Source organism: Malaclemys terrapin, chromosome 13, assembly GCF_027887155.1.
Source record: "Malaclemys terrapin pileata isolate rMalTer1 chromosome 13, rMalTer1.hap1, whole genome shotgun sequence".
Classification (NCBI taxonomy): domain Eukaryota; kingdom Metazoa; phylum Chordata; order Testudines; family Emydidae; genus Malaclemys; species Malaclemys terrapin.
In genome coordinates this window covers 18,218,878-18,237,117 of record NC_071517.1, presented here as the reverse complement: position 1 = coordinate 18,237,117, position 18,240 = coordinate 18,218,878, and the positions used below count along the sequence as shown (strand labels likewise).

The window sequence follows — 18,240 nt, the reverse complement described above, 5'->3', positions numbered from 1 at the left end:
CCCCTGCCCCTAACTGCCCCCCAGGACTCCACCCCCTACCTAAGCCTCCCTGCCTCTTGTCCCATGACTGCCCCCTCCTAAGACCCCCCTCTAAATGCCCCCCAGGACCATACCCCCTACCTGTACCCTGACTGCCCAAAACCTTATCCACACCCCCACACCCAGAAAGCCCCCCCCCGAACTCCCGACCACCCCCCCGTCTCTTGACTGCCCCCTCCAGAACCTCCCTGCCCCTTCTCCAACCCCCTGGCCCCCTTGTTGTTGGCCTTTCTTCGCCTAATGTCTCTGTGAGCTTGCTCAGGAACGGCCTGAGCCTCTCATCCCAGCTCGCTGGGCAGGAGGAGCAGGGGAGGAGCTCCAGACTGCCAGAGGCAATCTGCGAATGCAGGGAGGGAGAGAGTGAGCTCTGCTGCAGGGGGGAGGAGGGGCTCTCTCTGGCTGTCGGAGCCCCATGTAAGTGGCACCATCCGGCCGGCTGCCCTGTTAGCTGCACGCGCTCTGCATGGGGGGGGGGGGAGTCCGGACATTTACAAATTCCCCCCGGACGCTATTTTTAGCTCAAAAAGCCGGACGTGTCTGGGGGAAGCCGGACGAATGGTAACCCTACTGTATTACGACGGGCATTTGGTTCTTACTGATGCCGGTCCCTACCAGGAGTGGCGGATGTTGATGGTCTGGCAGCACCGTGAGTTATACACAGCACCATATGTAACAGTTTCCCACACTAACCCTGTTCCTTTTGCTTATCTGGCCTCACGCTGTTTTGCAGAGGGGAAGTACAGTCTAGTGATTAAAATACAGGACTGAAAATCAAGAGACTTGATTTCTGATTTGGCTCTATGACTGCTCACTGCTCAATCTGTGGCAAGTCACTCGATTATGGGTATTTATATTGCAGCAGTGCCTAAGAGCCCAAGTCCAGGACCCCATTGTGCTAGGCGCTGTACAAACACAGAACAAACCTTCCCTGCACCTTATTTCCCTTATGTGCTTAACAAGGATCAGGCTATTTCTCAGTGAGGCGCTAGGAGGTTTGCTTCATGGGTGTTTGCAAAGGCCTGGGAGATCTTGGGTGGGAGGGTGCTTGCAGGAGAGGAAAGATTGATTTATTTTTCCCTTCCTTTCACTTTTTTCCCCTACTCTTGCTTCTTTTACTTTCTTACTAAGGTAAAGCTACCATGATAGTACCGTGCCTTCTGCAGAGGAAGCTGGGTGGGTACATAACTGAGGAATTGTTCTTATCGGCTCTTCGGATGTTTTTTTCTAAAAAAAAAAATCTTTAAGGAAAAGCGGTTGAGGAGACACCATCGCTCTCAGGGCCTGCTCCACCCTGTTGCACTCCATGACTCAGGCTTTGGATCAGGCAGCCTGCAGTTTGTGTCCATAGATCTTCACGGTCCCGAGAGATGCCATGTGGGGCTTGGAACATCACTGGAGCCTCTGCAGGGTGGGGAGAAGCCAAGCAGGAACCACTGGAAACGGCCTCATGGCAAAGCAGTAGGGAGCTATAAAAGAGGAAACTCTCCAGCCATTTGCTGGCATATTTATGACTGGAAAAGTTCTGGGTTGAAAAGGTCACGAGCACACTGCTGAAGGAGCTGCTGGGGCAGCATCTCTACAGGCTGACTCCCCGGCTGGCTTGTGTGTTGCTCTCTGGAATGACATACCCAGCTGGATAGGAAAAGAGCATTGCACTACCGCCTAGCAGCCTGGTGTAACTTGAGAAGGAGCGCAGAGGGAAGGATGGGCGACAGACAGGCAGAGAGAGGGAAAAACTAGGCTGTGTATGTGGGAGGAGAGATAGGGGCCAGGGTTGTTGTATAAGCCGGAGTAGCCAAGGGTAATCTCTGCAGCACCTCAGCATGGAGAGCCGTCGTCTTCCTACATCGCCTCCTTATCCTGAAGGAAGGAGCTCGGAAGCTCTCAGCTAGAGACCAGCTGCAAAGGAGAGGGAGAAACATCTGGCAGCAAAGCATGGGGGTTACACTGGCTCATTTTTTCCTCCGAGCCCTCTCTAATTAGGGGCTGCCAGGAAGTTTTCAGTTACCAAAGTGGCCTGCTTCTCTGGGGACCAGGGTCCCAAACTAACCGTCCCCCCACCCCATTGTCCTTTCCCTCCACAAGCAGAGAGACATGCACAATGTCTCCTGCTGCGAATGTGAAGACATCTCCTCTAGCTCAAGATAACGGCCCAGCCACTTCTAACAGAGTCCGATGCCTCTGACAGCTGCATGGGAAGGCTTTGCAGTGTGTGTGTGTGTGTGTGAGAGAGAGAGAGAGAGAGAGAAACTCCTCGGGGGCCATGCGAAGGGTTCGGACCTCTCGGTTCAAGTGTCCTTGCCATGCTGAGTTTTGCGCCTGCATGTTGTAATGTAGGGTAGCCCCTACATTATTTCTATGTGCGCAGCATGATGCATTGTCAGCTAGTTCCCCTTGTGGGAGAGCCCGCTTGGCCTTTGTTGTGAAAAGCCAGCCTCCAATAAGGCTGCACCTTAAACAGAACTTTTATAATGAGCGCTGAGCTGACAATAAACAAGCTGGAGGAGAGTTTCAGATTGACCTCATTTTACCATGAAGGCCGCAGGGTTTGGGTAGATATAATCCCACTTCCCCTTCCACTCAAGAATCTCAAAGCATTTAAGTCTCCCAACCTCCCCCCCATGAGGCATGGCGATGGTATCATTTGCCTATTTCCCCCCTCCCTGAGCCATACCCTAGTGGTGCAGGTCTGTCTTGGGCTAAGGGAGGCAGCGAGCATGCTGTGTCAACACTGCCGCGTTGGCTCTGCTGGAGTGTCCGCGTTCTGGCGAAGCTGGGGAGATCAGCATGTCCCTCTGCACAGGCTTCGGACAGTGTTTTTGTTTCCCAGCGCCTCGGTGCACACAATAGCCGGAATTGACGGCTCCACGTGAAATGTTTCCAGCTGGGCTCTGACACTGATGCCATGAGTGACTCATGTGTTTGCAGCATGAGGTCCGTGTGGTCAATAGCAAACTCATTAAGTGCACACGGGTCGCTCTGTGTAAATGGACAAATTGCTCATTCAGGTCAATAAGGCTCTGAGTGCTGCTGGGAGCGTCGCCTGGGGAGGGGGGCGCTTCGTGTCCGTGTGCAGCTGACAGAGTTTCTGTACGGAGCCCACTGGGCTGTAGGCCACTCTCTCTGCCCCCTGGCATGCTACTGCTGACCCCCATGTGTTCCATTATAGTCTGTAAAACTGGGCCCATGTGCTCCCCGCATCTTCCGTATCACATCTGCTCAGGTTGCTGGCACAAACAAGGTTTCTGTTGCCAGAGACAGTGTAGTTCTTATTAAACAGAACTGTCAGCTCAGGGTCCAATCCTGCAGTCCTGAGATGGGAAAACTGCCATTAAGGTCTAAAAGAGTTTTGCCTGCGTATGGGTAGCAGGACTGAGACTCAAGTCTGAATTCCAGACTCCAGTCTCATTCACGCCATGTAAATCCAGTATAAATCCTGCTGAAGCGAATAGGTTTAGGGCCAGATTCTCATCTCAGTTACACCAGTGTAAATCCAGAGAGACTCAATTGAAATCAAGGGAGTTATTCCAAGTTGCACAAGAGGAGGACTTGGCCCTTTGCATATTGTTGTCAAGATCTGGTGTGCATGATGTACACATGGAAGAGAAAAGGCACAGCTTGATTCTCTGACTAAGTGAGCAAATTTGATCTGGAAACACTGATGGAAAATAAGTATCATTGTTACAGAGTCACTCTTCTTGCTGTAACTGTATTTTAGTAGCACGTATTTTGTTTCAGGCTAAATTCATTCCTGGGTCCTGAGTTTTAAAGGAATTCAGGGTCAGGTTTTGAAATGCTCGCACCCACAGCCAGAGCCAGGACCAGATTTTCAGAAGAGCTCCCCACCCAGATGCAGCTGATGTGCTGACCCCATTTGAAAATCTCTGCCACGAACACACTCTCCCTCAGTTTCCCCACCTGTAAAAGGGAGATCACAGGGCTTCTTCCTAGGGGTGTTGTGAGCAGAAACTTTGTGGCGGAAACCTGAGCACACATGACTCAGAAGATGATGGGTGCACATGGGTGCATGGACAATGGCCAGTTTTGTAGTCACTTCACTGACTGTAGCGGCATTTAAAGCCCAGTTAGAAAGGAAGCCCAGCCCAATTTAATGACACTCCTTCCTTCCTTCTCTAGGAAGTTGCAAACCTTTCCTTCCCTGTTCCCTAAGCAGCTGGCTTAAGATTCCATTGGGTGATGTGTGTGTTTGCGTTCACTGCATTGGATTTGGTAGGGATCCTAGTTCTGTCTAGGGGCTGGAATGGGCAGGAAAGCTTTCCTGTGTGCTGGCTCTATCTTCCAGAGTTCATTGGTGGGGGAGAGCAGCTAAGCAGCAGTGAAGTCACCTGGGCTCCTCACTCCTCTGCCCCCTGATAGTTAAAAGCCCCCTCTCTCCTTGGTTTTCCACTTCACTGTAGCTGTTCTGTCCAAAGCAGACAGGATGGGTCAGGCAGCATTGCTCCTGCATCAGCCATAGGGGGAGCTATAGAGCGTTCCAAGCCCCAGCCTTCTCCCTGCAGGGCACAGAGGCTGGTGGGTTCTTCCTATGGAAATTGAATTGTCTCGTTAGCACTGACCCCCAACTTGGTAAGGCAACTCCCATCTTTTCATGTGCTGTGTATATATACCTGCTACTGTATTTTCCACTCTATGCATCTGATGAAGTGGGTTTTAGCCCACAAAAGCTTATGCCCAAATAAATGTGTTAGTCTCTAAGGTGCCACAAGGACTCCTCGTTGGTTTTGCTGATACAGACTAACACGGCTACCCCTCTGAATCCTATGGAAAGGGAGCCCTGGCCTGGAAAGCTGTTGAGGGCTGATTCATCATGGAACAGCTGCAGATTCAGCTCAGCAGGGGAGGCGTCTGACTGCCCGATGTGAACAGCGGGTCCCCTCAAAGGGTTCCATTTTCTAATTAGAGTCAGGGGAGGGAAAAGAGGGAGATGCGGATTAATTATCTGCTACGGTTTGCTGGATAATTTTAAAAAACATGCCTACAGGATTCATTTAGCCACAATGACTCAGGCCATCCGCTGCAACTGAGCCTGGCGTTCGAGGTGGGAGCAGACTGTGAGAGCGATAAGGGGGGACTCCGAAGGGTTTAGAGACGAGAGCGTACTCGCAGTGTGACATGTCACTCCTCCCTGCCCCTGTTTTATACTACAGCTGTTTGGGCAGTCCTCTGCCATGCCATGGTCCCTGGCATCTCCTTCCCATCCCTGTGCAGCTGCAGGAGCTGGAGCACAGGAATTGCCCAGCCTGCATGAGACCAGAGATCTGTCTAGCCCCATATCCAATTAACGACACTGGCCAGTACTAGCTGCTTCTGAGGAAGAAGATTGCCATGGGATTTGGAAAACTCAGGCTCCAGCGTGAGCGAGGATGCACACAATTGAAGGGGAGATTGGAGATTTGGTGGGGCCCAGCACAGAGTCAGATGCTATCCTGGTAGTTGATTTCAATGAGAGACTGCATAGCGGGGTTAGCACCTCAGTCTCTTCATTTCCAAACTCCATCACAGCTCTAGATGCACTCATCTGGGCCTAGTGATCTGTTGACAGCACTTCATCTTTATTACCAGCAAAGATTAGATGTGGGGTACCCATCTCCTCAATATCTTCTGTGGTGCAGACTGATGCAAAGCAACCGTATAGCTGAGATTATGTTAAGATAGCTGAGTTTGCCCATTAGACAAAGTCAACCTTCCCACCAATCCTAGCAGACCGGGTAGATCTGGGAGACCACAGGAATAAATCTGGCATTCAAGGAGTTTAGGGGCAGATTGGAAACTAGGAAGAGATGAGGACAGCTGTATGGAGGAAGAGAGGAGATATCAAGTCTGCTAAGAATCTACAACTCTATATCTTAACCCAACAAAAGCAAAACAATTCCAAATGAAAGCCGCCTCTTCCTTCTCCAGTCCTCTCATTGTGCCCAGTTGTTACACCCCATCTGGTATATAATTCACTCACTGTTCTCACACCCCTGTGCTAGATGTTAGCTCAGATGTTGGTCGCTTTCCTCAGAGATTAAGTCAAACCCACACAAGCATTATCAGTTAGGGTTTTATTCAATATTTATGGGAATGTCTATGCTGCAATTAGACACCTGTGGCTGGCCCATGCCAGCTGACTTGGGCTGGAGCTAAGGGGCTGTTTAATTGCAGTGGAGACATTCCAGCTGGGGCCTCGGCTAGGACCCTGCAGTGAGGGAGGGACCCTAACATCTACACTGCAATTAAACAGCCCCTTAGACCCAAGTCAGCTGGCACAGGTCAGCCGCGGCAGTCTAATTGCAGTGTAGGCATACCCCAAGTCTGAGTATGCTGCATGCCACGTTAGCTTTTCTAATATTCCTTTTCTGTGTACCACTCAGTGTGCTATTAATAGAGCAGATGGCATTTAGCAGCCTTATATGAAAAGTAATTCTCTAAGGGAATGGAAGAAAAAAAAAAAAGGAATCATCTGGAAAGCAACAAGTTGCAATGTGGCCATACAAACCTCTCTCCCTCGCCTCTTCCCCTGGCCCAGGTTGTGCAGTGTGAGGCAGTGGAAATTTTCCCATTTCCTCCACAATAGGTATCATTTTACCAAATAAACAGAGAGAAAGGGGTTTGATTTCCTGTTGATGACTTCATTTCCCCTATCTCTGTATTTATGGAATCTCCCTGTGCCTATCTCTGTTCTGGAAACTGTTTCCCTCTATATTACAAGAGGTGTATTTCCCAGAGAAGCTATGAGTCCAGGCTCTGGCTCTGTTGTCATTGAGATAACTGTCATTAAAAATGTATCGAACTAGCAGGTTTTTCCACTAGCTAGTTCACTCCCTATTCCCTGACCCCTTCCCCATCTCAAAAACACAGATTCCATCACAGTACAACACTATTGCCTGGGTGACATATTTCGGAGGGTAACATCAGACTCCCAACAACGGACCCGGCTCATTGAGGGTCTCAGCAGTCTCCTCTCACACTGAATTCAATGGGAGTTGAGGGCACTGTATGGTTCACCGGCACTATTCAGCCCCTCTGAGGGCCATGGGTTGTTTTCCTTCCATATTTCTTTCTTTCTTTGCTTGCTCACTTTATTTTTTATTTGTATTCCATCCCCACCCCCATCGTGACAATTCACCAGAGGCTTATGCCCATTAGCAGTGCTCATCTCAATCTAACTCAGGTTATACAGCTCCCAATACTGGGAGAATTCTCCATCAGTCTTAGCAAGGCAGCTTTTCTCTACCAATGGTTTTCAACCTGGATCCGTGGTCTGCAGACAATGTCTAAGATTTCCAAAGGGGTCCGCACCTCCATATGACATTTTTTAGGAGTCCGCAAATGAAAAAAGGTTGAAAACCACTGTCTTATACTAGCCAATTGTAAATCTCAGACTCTGGGGTTTGGGCTTTTTTTGTCCACTTAAAATGGATTGTGGATATAACCCCTGCACTTTAGCACCATACAAGAAGGAAGCACAAGCTTCCTTTCAAAATTGGTGCCAAGGCCACTGGTACAGGTCAGCAGCACTGGATTCTGTATAATGTAACAATAGTTTCCTTTCCCCAAAGACTCAGTGTAGATCTGAAAATGGCAAGGGCCCACTACTAAGGATGTGAGATTAGCATCACAAGAAAGGCAATTCGAGCTGTAAACCCATGTGAGCTCATGCCATTGTCTAACGCACTTGGAATGTATAACTGGGCTCATTTAACGTGGGCTTCCAAAGAAAGTTGCACTCATGTATTTTTGAGCAAGCTCACATGTTATCAATGCAATAAGCATCTACATTATTTTTAAACCTGTGATGGCAAGGAGGCAAAGTGCAAACCTCTCTGAACTGTTTGTGGTTTACCAGTTCCGTGTAAAGAATTCAAGACACGAACATTATTCTTTTTAAAGGGAGGCTGTAATGTCTGACAAGCTGTTTGTAGCTTAAAATACCATATTGCTGTTTTAAAGGGTGCATTAGTCAGCTTGTTTAAACAATCATGTTTTTTTTAAGGCAGTCCTTCCATGTATTAGTAATAAAACCTCAGATTATTAAAACTGGGTAAAAAACAAATCACCTATTCTGCTGCTGCTTTCATATGGCTTAAAACCAGCAGTGTTAAATACCCAATCTAGACTGGCGATCCATTTGTTTGGTTCATGTGATCTGCCCTGTTACATGCTAGGGCACAACCAATGTCATCAAATCAGCAACTGAACATCTCTCAGTGAAGTCCTGGATTGGACAGCAGTGGAAATTAGCTGTGCTTTTCACCCTTCACTCATTTGCCTTTTGGATTTCCCGTAGCTGTAGACAGCTTTGGGCCAGTCCGTTTCGCTTTTGGGTTCCCGTGTGCTAGGACAAGTCTCTTTGGTGTTTGGGGGGGAAAAAGTCATTAAAAATTGTAAAATAAAATAAATCTGCAGATGCGCCCCTATTGCAGCAATGGAGGATTAGATCCAGCCTGCTCCTTTTCAAATCGCTTCCCCCATGGCCTAGCAGAAAAAGAGTTACAGTGGGTCTGTTTTATGCTACTTTTCCTGCTATTGTCTCTGAACAAATTCAGTGGGTTAGGGTAGCACAGTCAAAATGATTCTGGGGGGAATCATTGGTTGGGAGAATGACAAGACAGAGGGCCAGATTCTGCCACCCCAACTCAGATGCTACAGGGTGAAGAGTGCAGCGTAAGAATCTACCTCGAATGGAACAGAACGTGCCGAGTAGTAGCCTTCTCTGGGGTTACATAGACCCGGTCTGAGTAAAGGTTGTAGTATCTGAGTCACAGTCAGAAGAGGAAAGCAGAAGGGGAGGGCAACATACAGATGGGGGCGAGATGCACAATCCGAGAAGAGGGGAGGCAGAGAGTGACAAAACGGAGTCAGAGGCTGCACCCGGGCTCCAGGGCCAGAGTATATCAGCCTGAAACCACCCAGTTGCGGAAGACTCAGTCCCTAGGGAGATGCAGCATGATGATGTCTGACTGCTCTGTAGCAATCTCTGATCAGCTGCGGGAACATGCACTGATGCTATAGTGATGGGCATATTCTAACCAGTTAGACAGAGTGAGTGGATCATAAGGGTCTCTCCTACAGAAAGGCGGTTACTGGCACAGTGGGGCTTGAAGCTGTTGGAGGAGAGACTACAAGGGGAAATTGGGGAGGTAAAGCAAAGGAAGAAGGTCCTGTGTAATCCAAAGAAGGTTGGAAAGCATGAGGCCTTGTCTATGAACTAAAGTTGCACTGGTTTAACTCACTGCATTGGTACAATCCTTAAGGCTCACTCTACACCCATTGTTTGCCCTGGCTGAACTAATTCTATGATGGCTATGGTTTTCTACCACCCTCCCCCAGCGTGGTGGCAGCTAAGCTGGTTATAGCAGGGTAGTTTATTCCCCTGAACTTAACTGATGTAAGAGTATCCACCATATAAGGGTGGATTGCACCCGTTTAACTACAGGCTGTTAAATCAGTGTCTAAACCCATTTTAGTTACTGTTGCATGTAGACAAAACCTGAAACAAAGATGGGGGGGAGGTATAGAAGCAGTGGGGAAAGGACTACAAGGGGAAATTGGGGAGGTAAAGCAAAGGAAGAAGGTCCTGTGTAATCCAAAGAAGGTTGGAAAGCATGAGGCCTTGTCTATGAACTAAAGTTGCACTGGTTTAACTCACTGCATTGGTACAAGGGGCTGCAGGGTGGCATGCTCCCTGTCCATAGTGGCAGAAGGTGATTTCTCCCAGTGGCAGGGAGTGCGAGGGGCACCCCCAATTGTAACAGCATCACCCCAGCTGAGCTCCGGGGTCCTTGCTAGCCCCCCCCCCCGCCAGCGCGCCTTGCACAGCGTGTTTGCAAACACCGGCACGACTCACTTGCACTTTCTCGGGGAGCGAGGAGTGATCGCCGCCCTCCCGCTCTGTTTTTCCCCTCTCCAAAGGGCCGGAGGGCGGCGAGGCAGCAGCCGGCGGTAGCGAGGTGGCTGCGTGCCCCCCGATCTCCGAGCCGGGAGGCAGGTTTGACGGGCGTGCCGAGCAGCCAGTGCGAGGAGGGGAGGCTGGGACTGTGCCCTGGGTGTGTGTGAGCGAGCGGGGAGGGCTCCTTCCCTCTGCCCTTCCTCCATTCATTCAGCCCGAGCCTGCGAGCGGGAGGGGGCCCCAGAGGGGCTCCGGCGAGCTCAGCAGCGAACCTAGCCCGTGGTCGCTGGGATCCTGCTGTCCGGCCGGCCAGGGGCTCGGCAGGAGTTTGGCCGCAGCGCAGCCACCCCCGGCCGGGGGCTTTATTTGGGGAGGGGGTGGGGGCAGCGCGCCGCGATGTCAGACCCGGCGGTGAACGCGCACTTGGAGGGCATCATCTCCGACTTCGAAGGTAGGAGCCTGCGCCGCGGGGTAGCCCCCGAGCACTCCCGGGGGGTCCCACTTAGCGCTGGGGGGGGGATACTGCTATCAAACCCCCCCCCGGCGCGCAGAGGGGCAGCCGGGGGAGAAGCAGCAGCAGGAGGCAGCGCCTGGGTCGAGGCTGGATTGGGGGGGGGGGATCTGCCGGGACTTGGGGAGGGGGCCGCTGGCTCCTGGGCTGGAGGAGCGCACGGGGCTGCTTGCGCGCTGGTTAGTTTCCAAGTGGGCGCTTCAGCTAGGACGCTCTGGGCAGGGCTGGGTCTGCGGTGAGGCGCGGGGCTGGGAGCGGGGCTGCCCTTGCAGTGGGTCCCCTCCCTGCTCTTGGGCCGGTGAGTGGCAGGCGGAGTCCCCCCGGGGGGGGGTGTCTCAGCGCTGCAGCTGCCTTGGGGGCTCTGTGCACCCGAAGGCCTCAGCAGAGGCCGGGCTCTCAAGGGGGCAGGACAACAGCTGGCAACTACCCCCACTCCGTCTCCTTCCCCGCCGTTGTGCCTGCTCGGGCCGGGCCTGCCACCCCTCCAGGCTCCAGCCATCTGTGGACGGGGTGGATCCAAGAGCCAGCATCGCCTCCCTCCCTCCAACCTCCTGTTGAGCTGTGTCTGGGGCAGCCTCCTTGACGGGGCAGCCTCCTTGACAGTGCAGAGTGTGGGGCCCTTCTGTTCCTGGGTCCTCGTGGGAGGGGGATTATTGCCAGCTCCTCCCCCTTCCCCCAACCAGAAAGAGACCTGGAAATATTTGCGTTATTCCAGCAGCATCTGTGCTCAGCAAAACTCCTTGAGTTCCTGGCCCTGGGTTCTCCTACAGGGCAGCGTAGGGAATCCGCAAGCAGATCAGTCCGGGATTGCTAGGCACTCTTTTTCTGTGGGGCAGTGACTGTCAGGACCCTGTCCTCAGCACCTGCCAGCACCAGGGGGGCTGAATCAGGTGTGGCCATGGGATCTGTGTGTTTGGCGCTCATCCAGCGGTGTGTAAAGTGTTAGCTTCCAGTTCGCTCCTCCATTGTGGCAGAGTTGGGGACTGAGCCCAGATCTTTGAGTCCCAGGGCCAAGCCAACGTCATACTTCTTTTCTTCTGGGAAATGTGGCAGGCTGTGCTTTTAGGGTGTGGAGAACAAGGGGATTGCCATTGCCTGGAAACAGCTGCACTGAGTCACTATCACTGGCCTCGGCTGGAGACTGGCCCTCTTATGCGCGCGGGAGGGCAGGGGACAGACTCAGTAGGGTTTGACCTCTTCTTCAGCAAAGTGAGAAGCAATTGGCTCCACTTGTTGACTTGTCCGGGCTTCTGTAGGTAGGGCTGGGGAGGCTGGAAAAATGGAGGTGTCTGAACCTGGCCGGCTGCCATCTCACATCCTCTGGCAGCTTTTGGGGAGTTCAGAGATGATTGCTCTCAGTTCTGAGTGTATGGAGGTGGTGTGGGTTTTTTTGGTTCAGCTCCGCGCTGCACTCTGTTGTTATCTGCTAAGGGAAGATCCTCAGGCTGGATTTTTCCTGTCTTTTCTTACTCTGTTTATGTAGGTTTTTAGTCTGAAGTGCATGCCTGACATAATAGAGAAGGCTGTGACTCTCCAAGCACAAGAACAGGAGTACTTGTGGCACCTTAGAGACTAACAAATTTATTTGAGCATAAGCTTTCGTGGGCATAGAATGGAACATATATTGAGGAGATATATATAGATCATGAAAAGGTGGGAGTTGTCTTACCAACTCTGCGGATACCGACTAACACGGCTGCTACTCTGAAACCAAGCACAAGCAGGGCTTGCCCTTTGCTTCTCTTGAATGCCAGCACAGCTTGGAGATAGCTGTGAGATGCCCATAGCTAGAGATGCCGGAGGAAGCTTCTTTTGTGAACTGGGTTAGAATTTCTACTGCCTGTTACAGCATCATTACTTTGTGGCAGCCTGAGCCTCTGGAGAGCATAGGAAAGAGGAGTATCTCCTCCTCCAACCCTTGTGGAGCGCTGAAGAGTTTTGAGGGATGCCTTTGAACTGAGGGCTCTGGGCATGTGCCCAATGTGCTGACTTTTCAGGAGAGCACAAAGGACTAACCTAGTCAAGTCTGGACTCTTGCCAGAAAGGCATGTAGGCCAAAGACCGGCAATGACAAGGCAAAGGGCCTAATCTGGAATGGGCCTGGAGAATACAGGTGTGATTTTAAGATTGGGGGGATTGTTCTTCCTAAAAATGGTGCGAGTTCTCGAAAAGCAACATTTTCCCTCCAGAAGCACTGGGACTTAAAAGCCAGCCATGGTCCAAAGAAACTGAGCTTCGCACAGTGGGCTGTAAAAAAACAAGAAATAGCAGAGCCCTAGGGCAGGGGTGATGGGTCATGGCTTTGGGTCTGTCTGTCTAGATACTTCTGGGGCCTCTGTAGCCATCGTTTCACAGCACTTCACAGACCCTCATGAATTCAGTCTTGTATCCTCTGCAGTGAAGCAGGGACATATCTTCATTTTGTAGTGGAGGAAACTGAGGCACAGCATGTCTTGCTTCAGGTCACATACAGCTGGGAATTGAACCTGAGTCCCAGTTCAGTGCTTCAACCACAAGATCATCTTTCCCCTCCTGTGAAAATCAGGGGCATGTCCTTCCCAGTGTGGCCACCCCTTCCCCGCAATCTTTTACCCTGCAGGACTCCAGTCTCTGCAGCAGCACACTGGGAGGGGGTGTGTGTGTGGGGGGGAGGGGGGCGGGGAATACAATCTCATAACAAAGTAAGTGCTGGTGGAAGTTTGGAGTGAGTGAAGCTGCCCGACTGCTCGATCAGTTTTCCACTCTTTGTTTCATCTAGTGCGTGTATAACTACCCTTCAGGGACTTGCACTCACATCCCTGCTGAAGTACGCTCAGGCTCTGATTTAATTACAGTCCTTCCCTTTCACCCACCCCAACTGCATTTAAATCTGTCTGCAGCCTGAAGTAATCCTCCACTCAGAGAACAAACTGAAGACAGTAAAGGCCCTGCGATGAGCCTGAAGGCTGTTAGTTGCAGAACGTGAATGTTCCCCCCCAGACAAGGAGCTGCCCCCCAGTGGGAGAATTTTCATGCCAGTGTGGGTGTTCCCAAAAGGGCAGCCCCTGTCCGCGTAGTGAGAAGCAGAGCGAAAGCTGTGGATGCATCTGGCCAAGAGTCCTGGCATTGCCCTGAGCTGGGATCCAGGTTAATGGTTCACAGCTTAATTAGCTGTCGCGACTCTGCGGCGGCATCCCAAGCAGAGACCCTGGTAGTGCCAGTTCCAGTTATTCTCTTAACCCCGTCGATAGTGAGCCTAGTGTTTGACTTCTGGGCGGGCATCTCAGCCTGACCTGGCCCAGGGCCAAAGTGAAAGATCTGGCTAAAAAAGTCACAAGTGACACAGACCCCAGATCCTCCGGAAGCTGGAACCCTCTTTGTTCTTGCAAACTGCAGGCCTGTCAGCCCTGCAAAAAATGTTCCCTTTGGCCATCCCTGTCTGGTTCCTCTCCTAGTGTCTTTCGCTGGCTTGGGCCTGACACTTTACCTAAGGCTAAGTCTACACTACCCGCCTGAATCGGCGGGTAGAAATCGACCTCTTGGGGATCGATTTATTGCGTCCCGTTGGGACGCGACAATCAATCCTCGAATCAACGCTCTTACTCCACCAGCGGAGGTGGGAGTAAGCGCCATCGACGGGAAGCCGCCGAGGTCGATTTTGCCGCCGTCCCTACAGCGGGGTAAGTCGGCTGCGATATGTCGAATTCAGCTACGCTATTCGCGTAGCTGAATTTGCGTATCTTAAATTGACACACACACACCCCGGTAGTGAAGACCTGCCCTAAAACTACAGAGTAGCAGAAGGGAGCAAAGTGCTGCTTGGCATGAGGGGATGCTATTCCTTCCTCTCCTCCTTCGCCCCCCAGTGCAAGTGTAACCCACTGGTTGTGAGTGTTCTGGGCATGTCCACAGGGAATAGGAGTCGTTACAGCCCCCAGCCTGGGCTCTTTAGCTCAAGCCGTAGCAGCTTAGGGGGTTCCCCGATTCAATCCCAGGGCGTGGGCCAAGAAGGCGGCCATCACTCAAACATGAGTCCCTGCTCAGGGTGTGGGGATGCCCTGGCGTAGTGCAGGTTTGTGCCTGGGAGACTTGCCACTTCTCATGAGCCAGCGTGGTGGGGTTGCAATGCCACTGCTGAGGGGCATGGGCATCCTGTCACAAAGCACGTCGTCAGGAGGAGGAATGTGAGTTGTTGCAGTGCCGTTTGATGGGCACCAGCATCCAAACCAGAGCATCAGCTAGAGTGGGGAAACCCCTGTCCCCTGTGATGAGGTTGGGGGTAAAAGTGGCTCTGCCATGCTCCTGTGGGCAGTGCCACAGGTGGTGGGGAGGAAACAATCTGATTTGAATTGGGCGGCAGCATGGCCATCTATAAGCATTGGTGGGCTAACAGGTATGGCGTGGGATACTTTAATCCCCAGTATGTGATTGGCAGAGACTTTGTCTCTTTTAATAAGCAGAGAAATCTTTTCTCTCCCCTTCCCCACATTGTTTGGAGTCTGGTTTGCCAAGACTTGTGCAGGACCAGCACAGTCGCACTCCTGAGTTCAGAGGTTTTGGCAGGTCCTCTGAAGAGTTCCTCCTCTCACAGCGAGCTCAGCCCTGCACTGTGCCAGTACCCTCCAGCCTCACCCCCGTCAGATAGCTCCATCCGCATCTTAGATTGCCCAGCACTAGCACAAAACTAAACAAACCCCCCAGGCCCAGCCAGCTCCACAGTGCTCCAAGGGGCCTGGACTGCAGCTAACTCAGCTTTCAGTAATGTGAACTAAATACGTATGTGCAGTATGGTATGGAGACACTCTTCCAGCATTTGAACTACATAACATGACTACGTGCTGCTTGCTTGCTTTTCAGTATGGGGATCAACCTGAATCTGTCCTAATGTCAGGTTACACTAGAGAACCCATCCCTGAAGTATCCAGCTGTTGACTGCAGTATTCACGAAGATGGGGACAGTGGGGAGAAGTGGGGGGGTTCTCACCAGTATTAAGTATTACTCAAGGTGGGTTAGTTCAGGGCACTAGTAATGTAATAATACTTTGCACGTATTACAGGGCCTCTCAAAACACTGAGCAAACATTATCTGCTGAAGTAATGTCCCTTAGAGAGAAAGAGCGAGAGGAAAAAGAAGAGGTCCATTCGTGAAGTACAGCCATATCTAGGGTGGAATATAACTGTTGTTGAATGACACATGAACAAAGTGTGTCTTCACTAGAAGTTCATGGAGTTGAGTTAGCAGACATGATGCTGAGTACAACTTATCTTTCTCCACTCTTGCCATCAGTTGTGGTCAGCATCAGCTCCAAACATGGGATTTCCTAATGAACACATGACACAAATGGGGAATGAGACCATAATCACTTGAAACTGCAGGGTAATGTAAGGAGGCAGAATGTAATTACCAGAGTTAGCATCTGATGAGGATGCTAAGGCTAGCACCTTTGCTCCAGCAAAAAAATGCAAAATAAGTTCCAGTTGTCACCAATGGTTAGATCCTTGGCTTTACAATCCATCCCAAAGACTTCATCTCCAGCAGCGCAGTGACACCCTGCTGGGCCATCGGATCGGCACCGACTCACCGGGACAAGTGTTGCTTACTGACTCACCCGCTTCTTCTTGTACCTGGGTGGCCCTTGGCAGTCTCCCATCCTAGCTTAGTCCTGCAGAGCTCGTGAAATCTGACAGCATCAGAGCGCAAAAGTAGTGTGGCTTCGGGCTGCCAACATACTATAGTGGCTTCTTGTGTAGTTTGCTACTTGGCAGAGAAGAGCTCCTTTTATTAAAAAAGAAAACAAGAACCAATCAGAACGTGTAACTCACAAAAGTAATAGCTTTTACAATCCAATGCAATAGAGCTGGCTAGAAGCAGGCATTACGTGGGAAGGTAATTTATAACAGCTGACAATGCACCTCGATTCTAACTGGCAGTACTTTCTCCTTTTCCAGTCCCGCCCCCAGCTCTGCCAGTGCAGCTCTATCCTGCCCTACATCACCCCCTGATATTCCAGTCATGGTCTTCACTTGAGCAAGGTCCACCAGTTGTACCTGACCTCTGTGGTGGTTTTCAGGGTCAGTGGGAGCTAAAAAAAAGGCTGCCAGGTCATGTTGACAAAGCACCCAAGTAGAAATGGATCCCAGGGCTTTCCAGAGGCCAGAGTCTTGTGGGCTCATCCAGCCCAACTTCTTCCCTAAAATCCAGTTCAGCAAGTGTCTGGAATCTCATAGGGACACATGGCTGGGGTATGCATGCTAAGCCACTCGGTGCACACATTCTTCCTGCATGCTGCATGAGGGAAGCAGCTGCTGCTTGAATGCTGCAGACGCTGAGTATCAGCCATTATGCTAATATTAGAGAGCAGTATGCCAGAGGGGTGGCTGTGGTGTTATGTGGAGAATGTGACTTGAACTCAGTATGGTGCAAAGCCGGGGGAGAGGAAGTGCACAAGATCTTCATAACATTTCATTTGGGTCCAAACTGACTCGATCAAGAGCATGGGCTGGATGCCATGTGCATTTGGGCCCATGGGATGGGCTCTGATCCATCTGGGATCACGATGCATGGAGTGGGGCCTACTTAGGGCTTGTCAACACTTACCGGCGTATCGACCGGCTGTCATGATCGATGCATCAGCGATCGACTTAGCGGGTCTAGTGAAGATCTGCTAAATTGACCGCCAATTGCTCTCCCGTTGACTCCTGTACTCCATCTGATCGAGAAGAGTAAGGGGAGTTGACGGGAGAGCGTCTCCCGTTGACATCGCGTAGTGTGGCCCCTGCAGTAAGTAGATCTAAGCTATGTCGATTTGAGTTACGCTATTCATGTAACTCAAAATGCGTAGCTAAGATCGACTTTTTCCTTTAGTGTAGACAAGACCTAACTAAAGTCCCCACATACTGAAGCAGTTCCATTATTCCAGCTTCTTTTGCACACGTTCAGGGAAGTAGATGCTAGAAAATCTTTCAAGGTGCATCTCAAAGCATCTACAAATCTTGGGTGGGAGGCTTGGCAAGTAGGTATCCCTGCCCCCAATCTTTTGATTTCCTAGAGTATCCAACAAATCAGAGTGAGATGGGCCCCTTCTTGCACTCCTGACGCCGTACACACATGCCTGACACTAACAAATACCTCTTCCCCAGCTGTTTGAGGAAGCTTAATGCTCAAATTGACCGGTTAGATTTTATATAATCCTCAAATGAGACCTCTGAGGGTTGTCTCTGTCCTCCACCTTCCCCTTAACAGTCTTCTTGAATCCAAGGCAAAAAGATGGTGTAAAATGGAAGCGCTTCCCCCAAAATAACAAACATTTTGGGAAGTGAAGTGGCTGTTTGAGCAAAGGGAAGAGGAGGTGGCTCGTGGAATGCCTGATGTTTTAGCACAACTGAGCTGGTCAGTAAGAATGGAAGAAATCACATACCTACCTGCTTAGTTTTTGGATTTTTATCTTTGTCCTGCCAATATTTTTCTTTGGGAGCAAAGCGCATCAAACTGGAGGAGGTGGAGAGGTGAGCTGTGGGGCGACTGCTTGTCTTGATTTCATTAATTTTGTAGTGAGATGAGTGGGGATATGAATCTGGATCACTGGTTCCTTCAGCCCAGTATCCTGTCTTCTGACAGTGGCTAGTGCCAGGTACTTCAGAGGGAATGAACAGAACAGGCAATTATTGAGTGATCTGTCCTGTTGTCCATTCTCATCTTATGGCAGTTAGAGGCTAGGGACACCCAGAGGCTAGGACACCCAGAGCATGAGGTTGAATCCCTGACCATCTTGGCTAATAGGTCCATCAATGGCTATTTTCCATGAACTTAGCTAAT

The 18,240-nt window shown here is 50.8% G+C and overlaps 1 protein-coding gene across 3 annotated transcripts in view; it reads left to right on the top strand.

The window, feature by feature from the left end:
• The window catches only part of SEPTIN9 (septin 9), a 252,992-nt gene that overhangs the window by 96,235 nt on the left and 138,517 nt on the right, over window positions 1-18,240 (top strand). The window contains exon 1 of one of the 3 annotated variants that reach the window (XM_054047106.1): window positions 10,124-10,385. The exons of the other annotated variants lie outside the window; for them this stretch is intronic. Coding sequence (XP_053903081.1) covers window positions 10,331-10,385 — 55 coding nt within the window. The 5' untranslated portion in view covers window positions 10,124-10,330. Of the gene's footprint in view, window positions 1-10,123; window positions 10,386-18,240 lie in introns of those variants that run through there. 3 annotated transcript variants of the gene reach the window in all.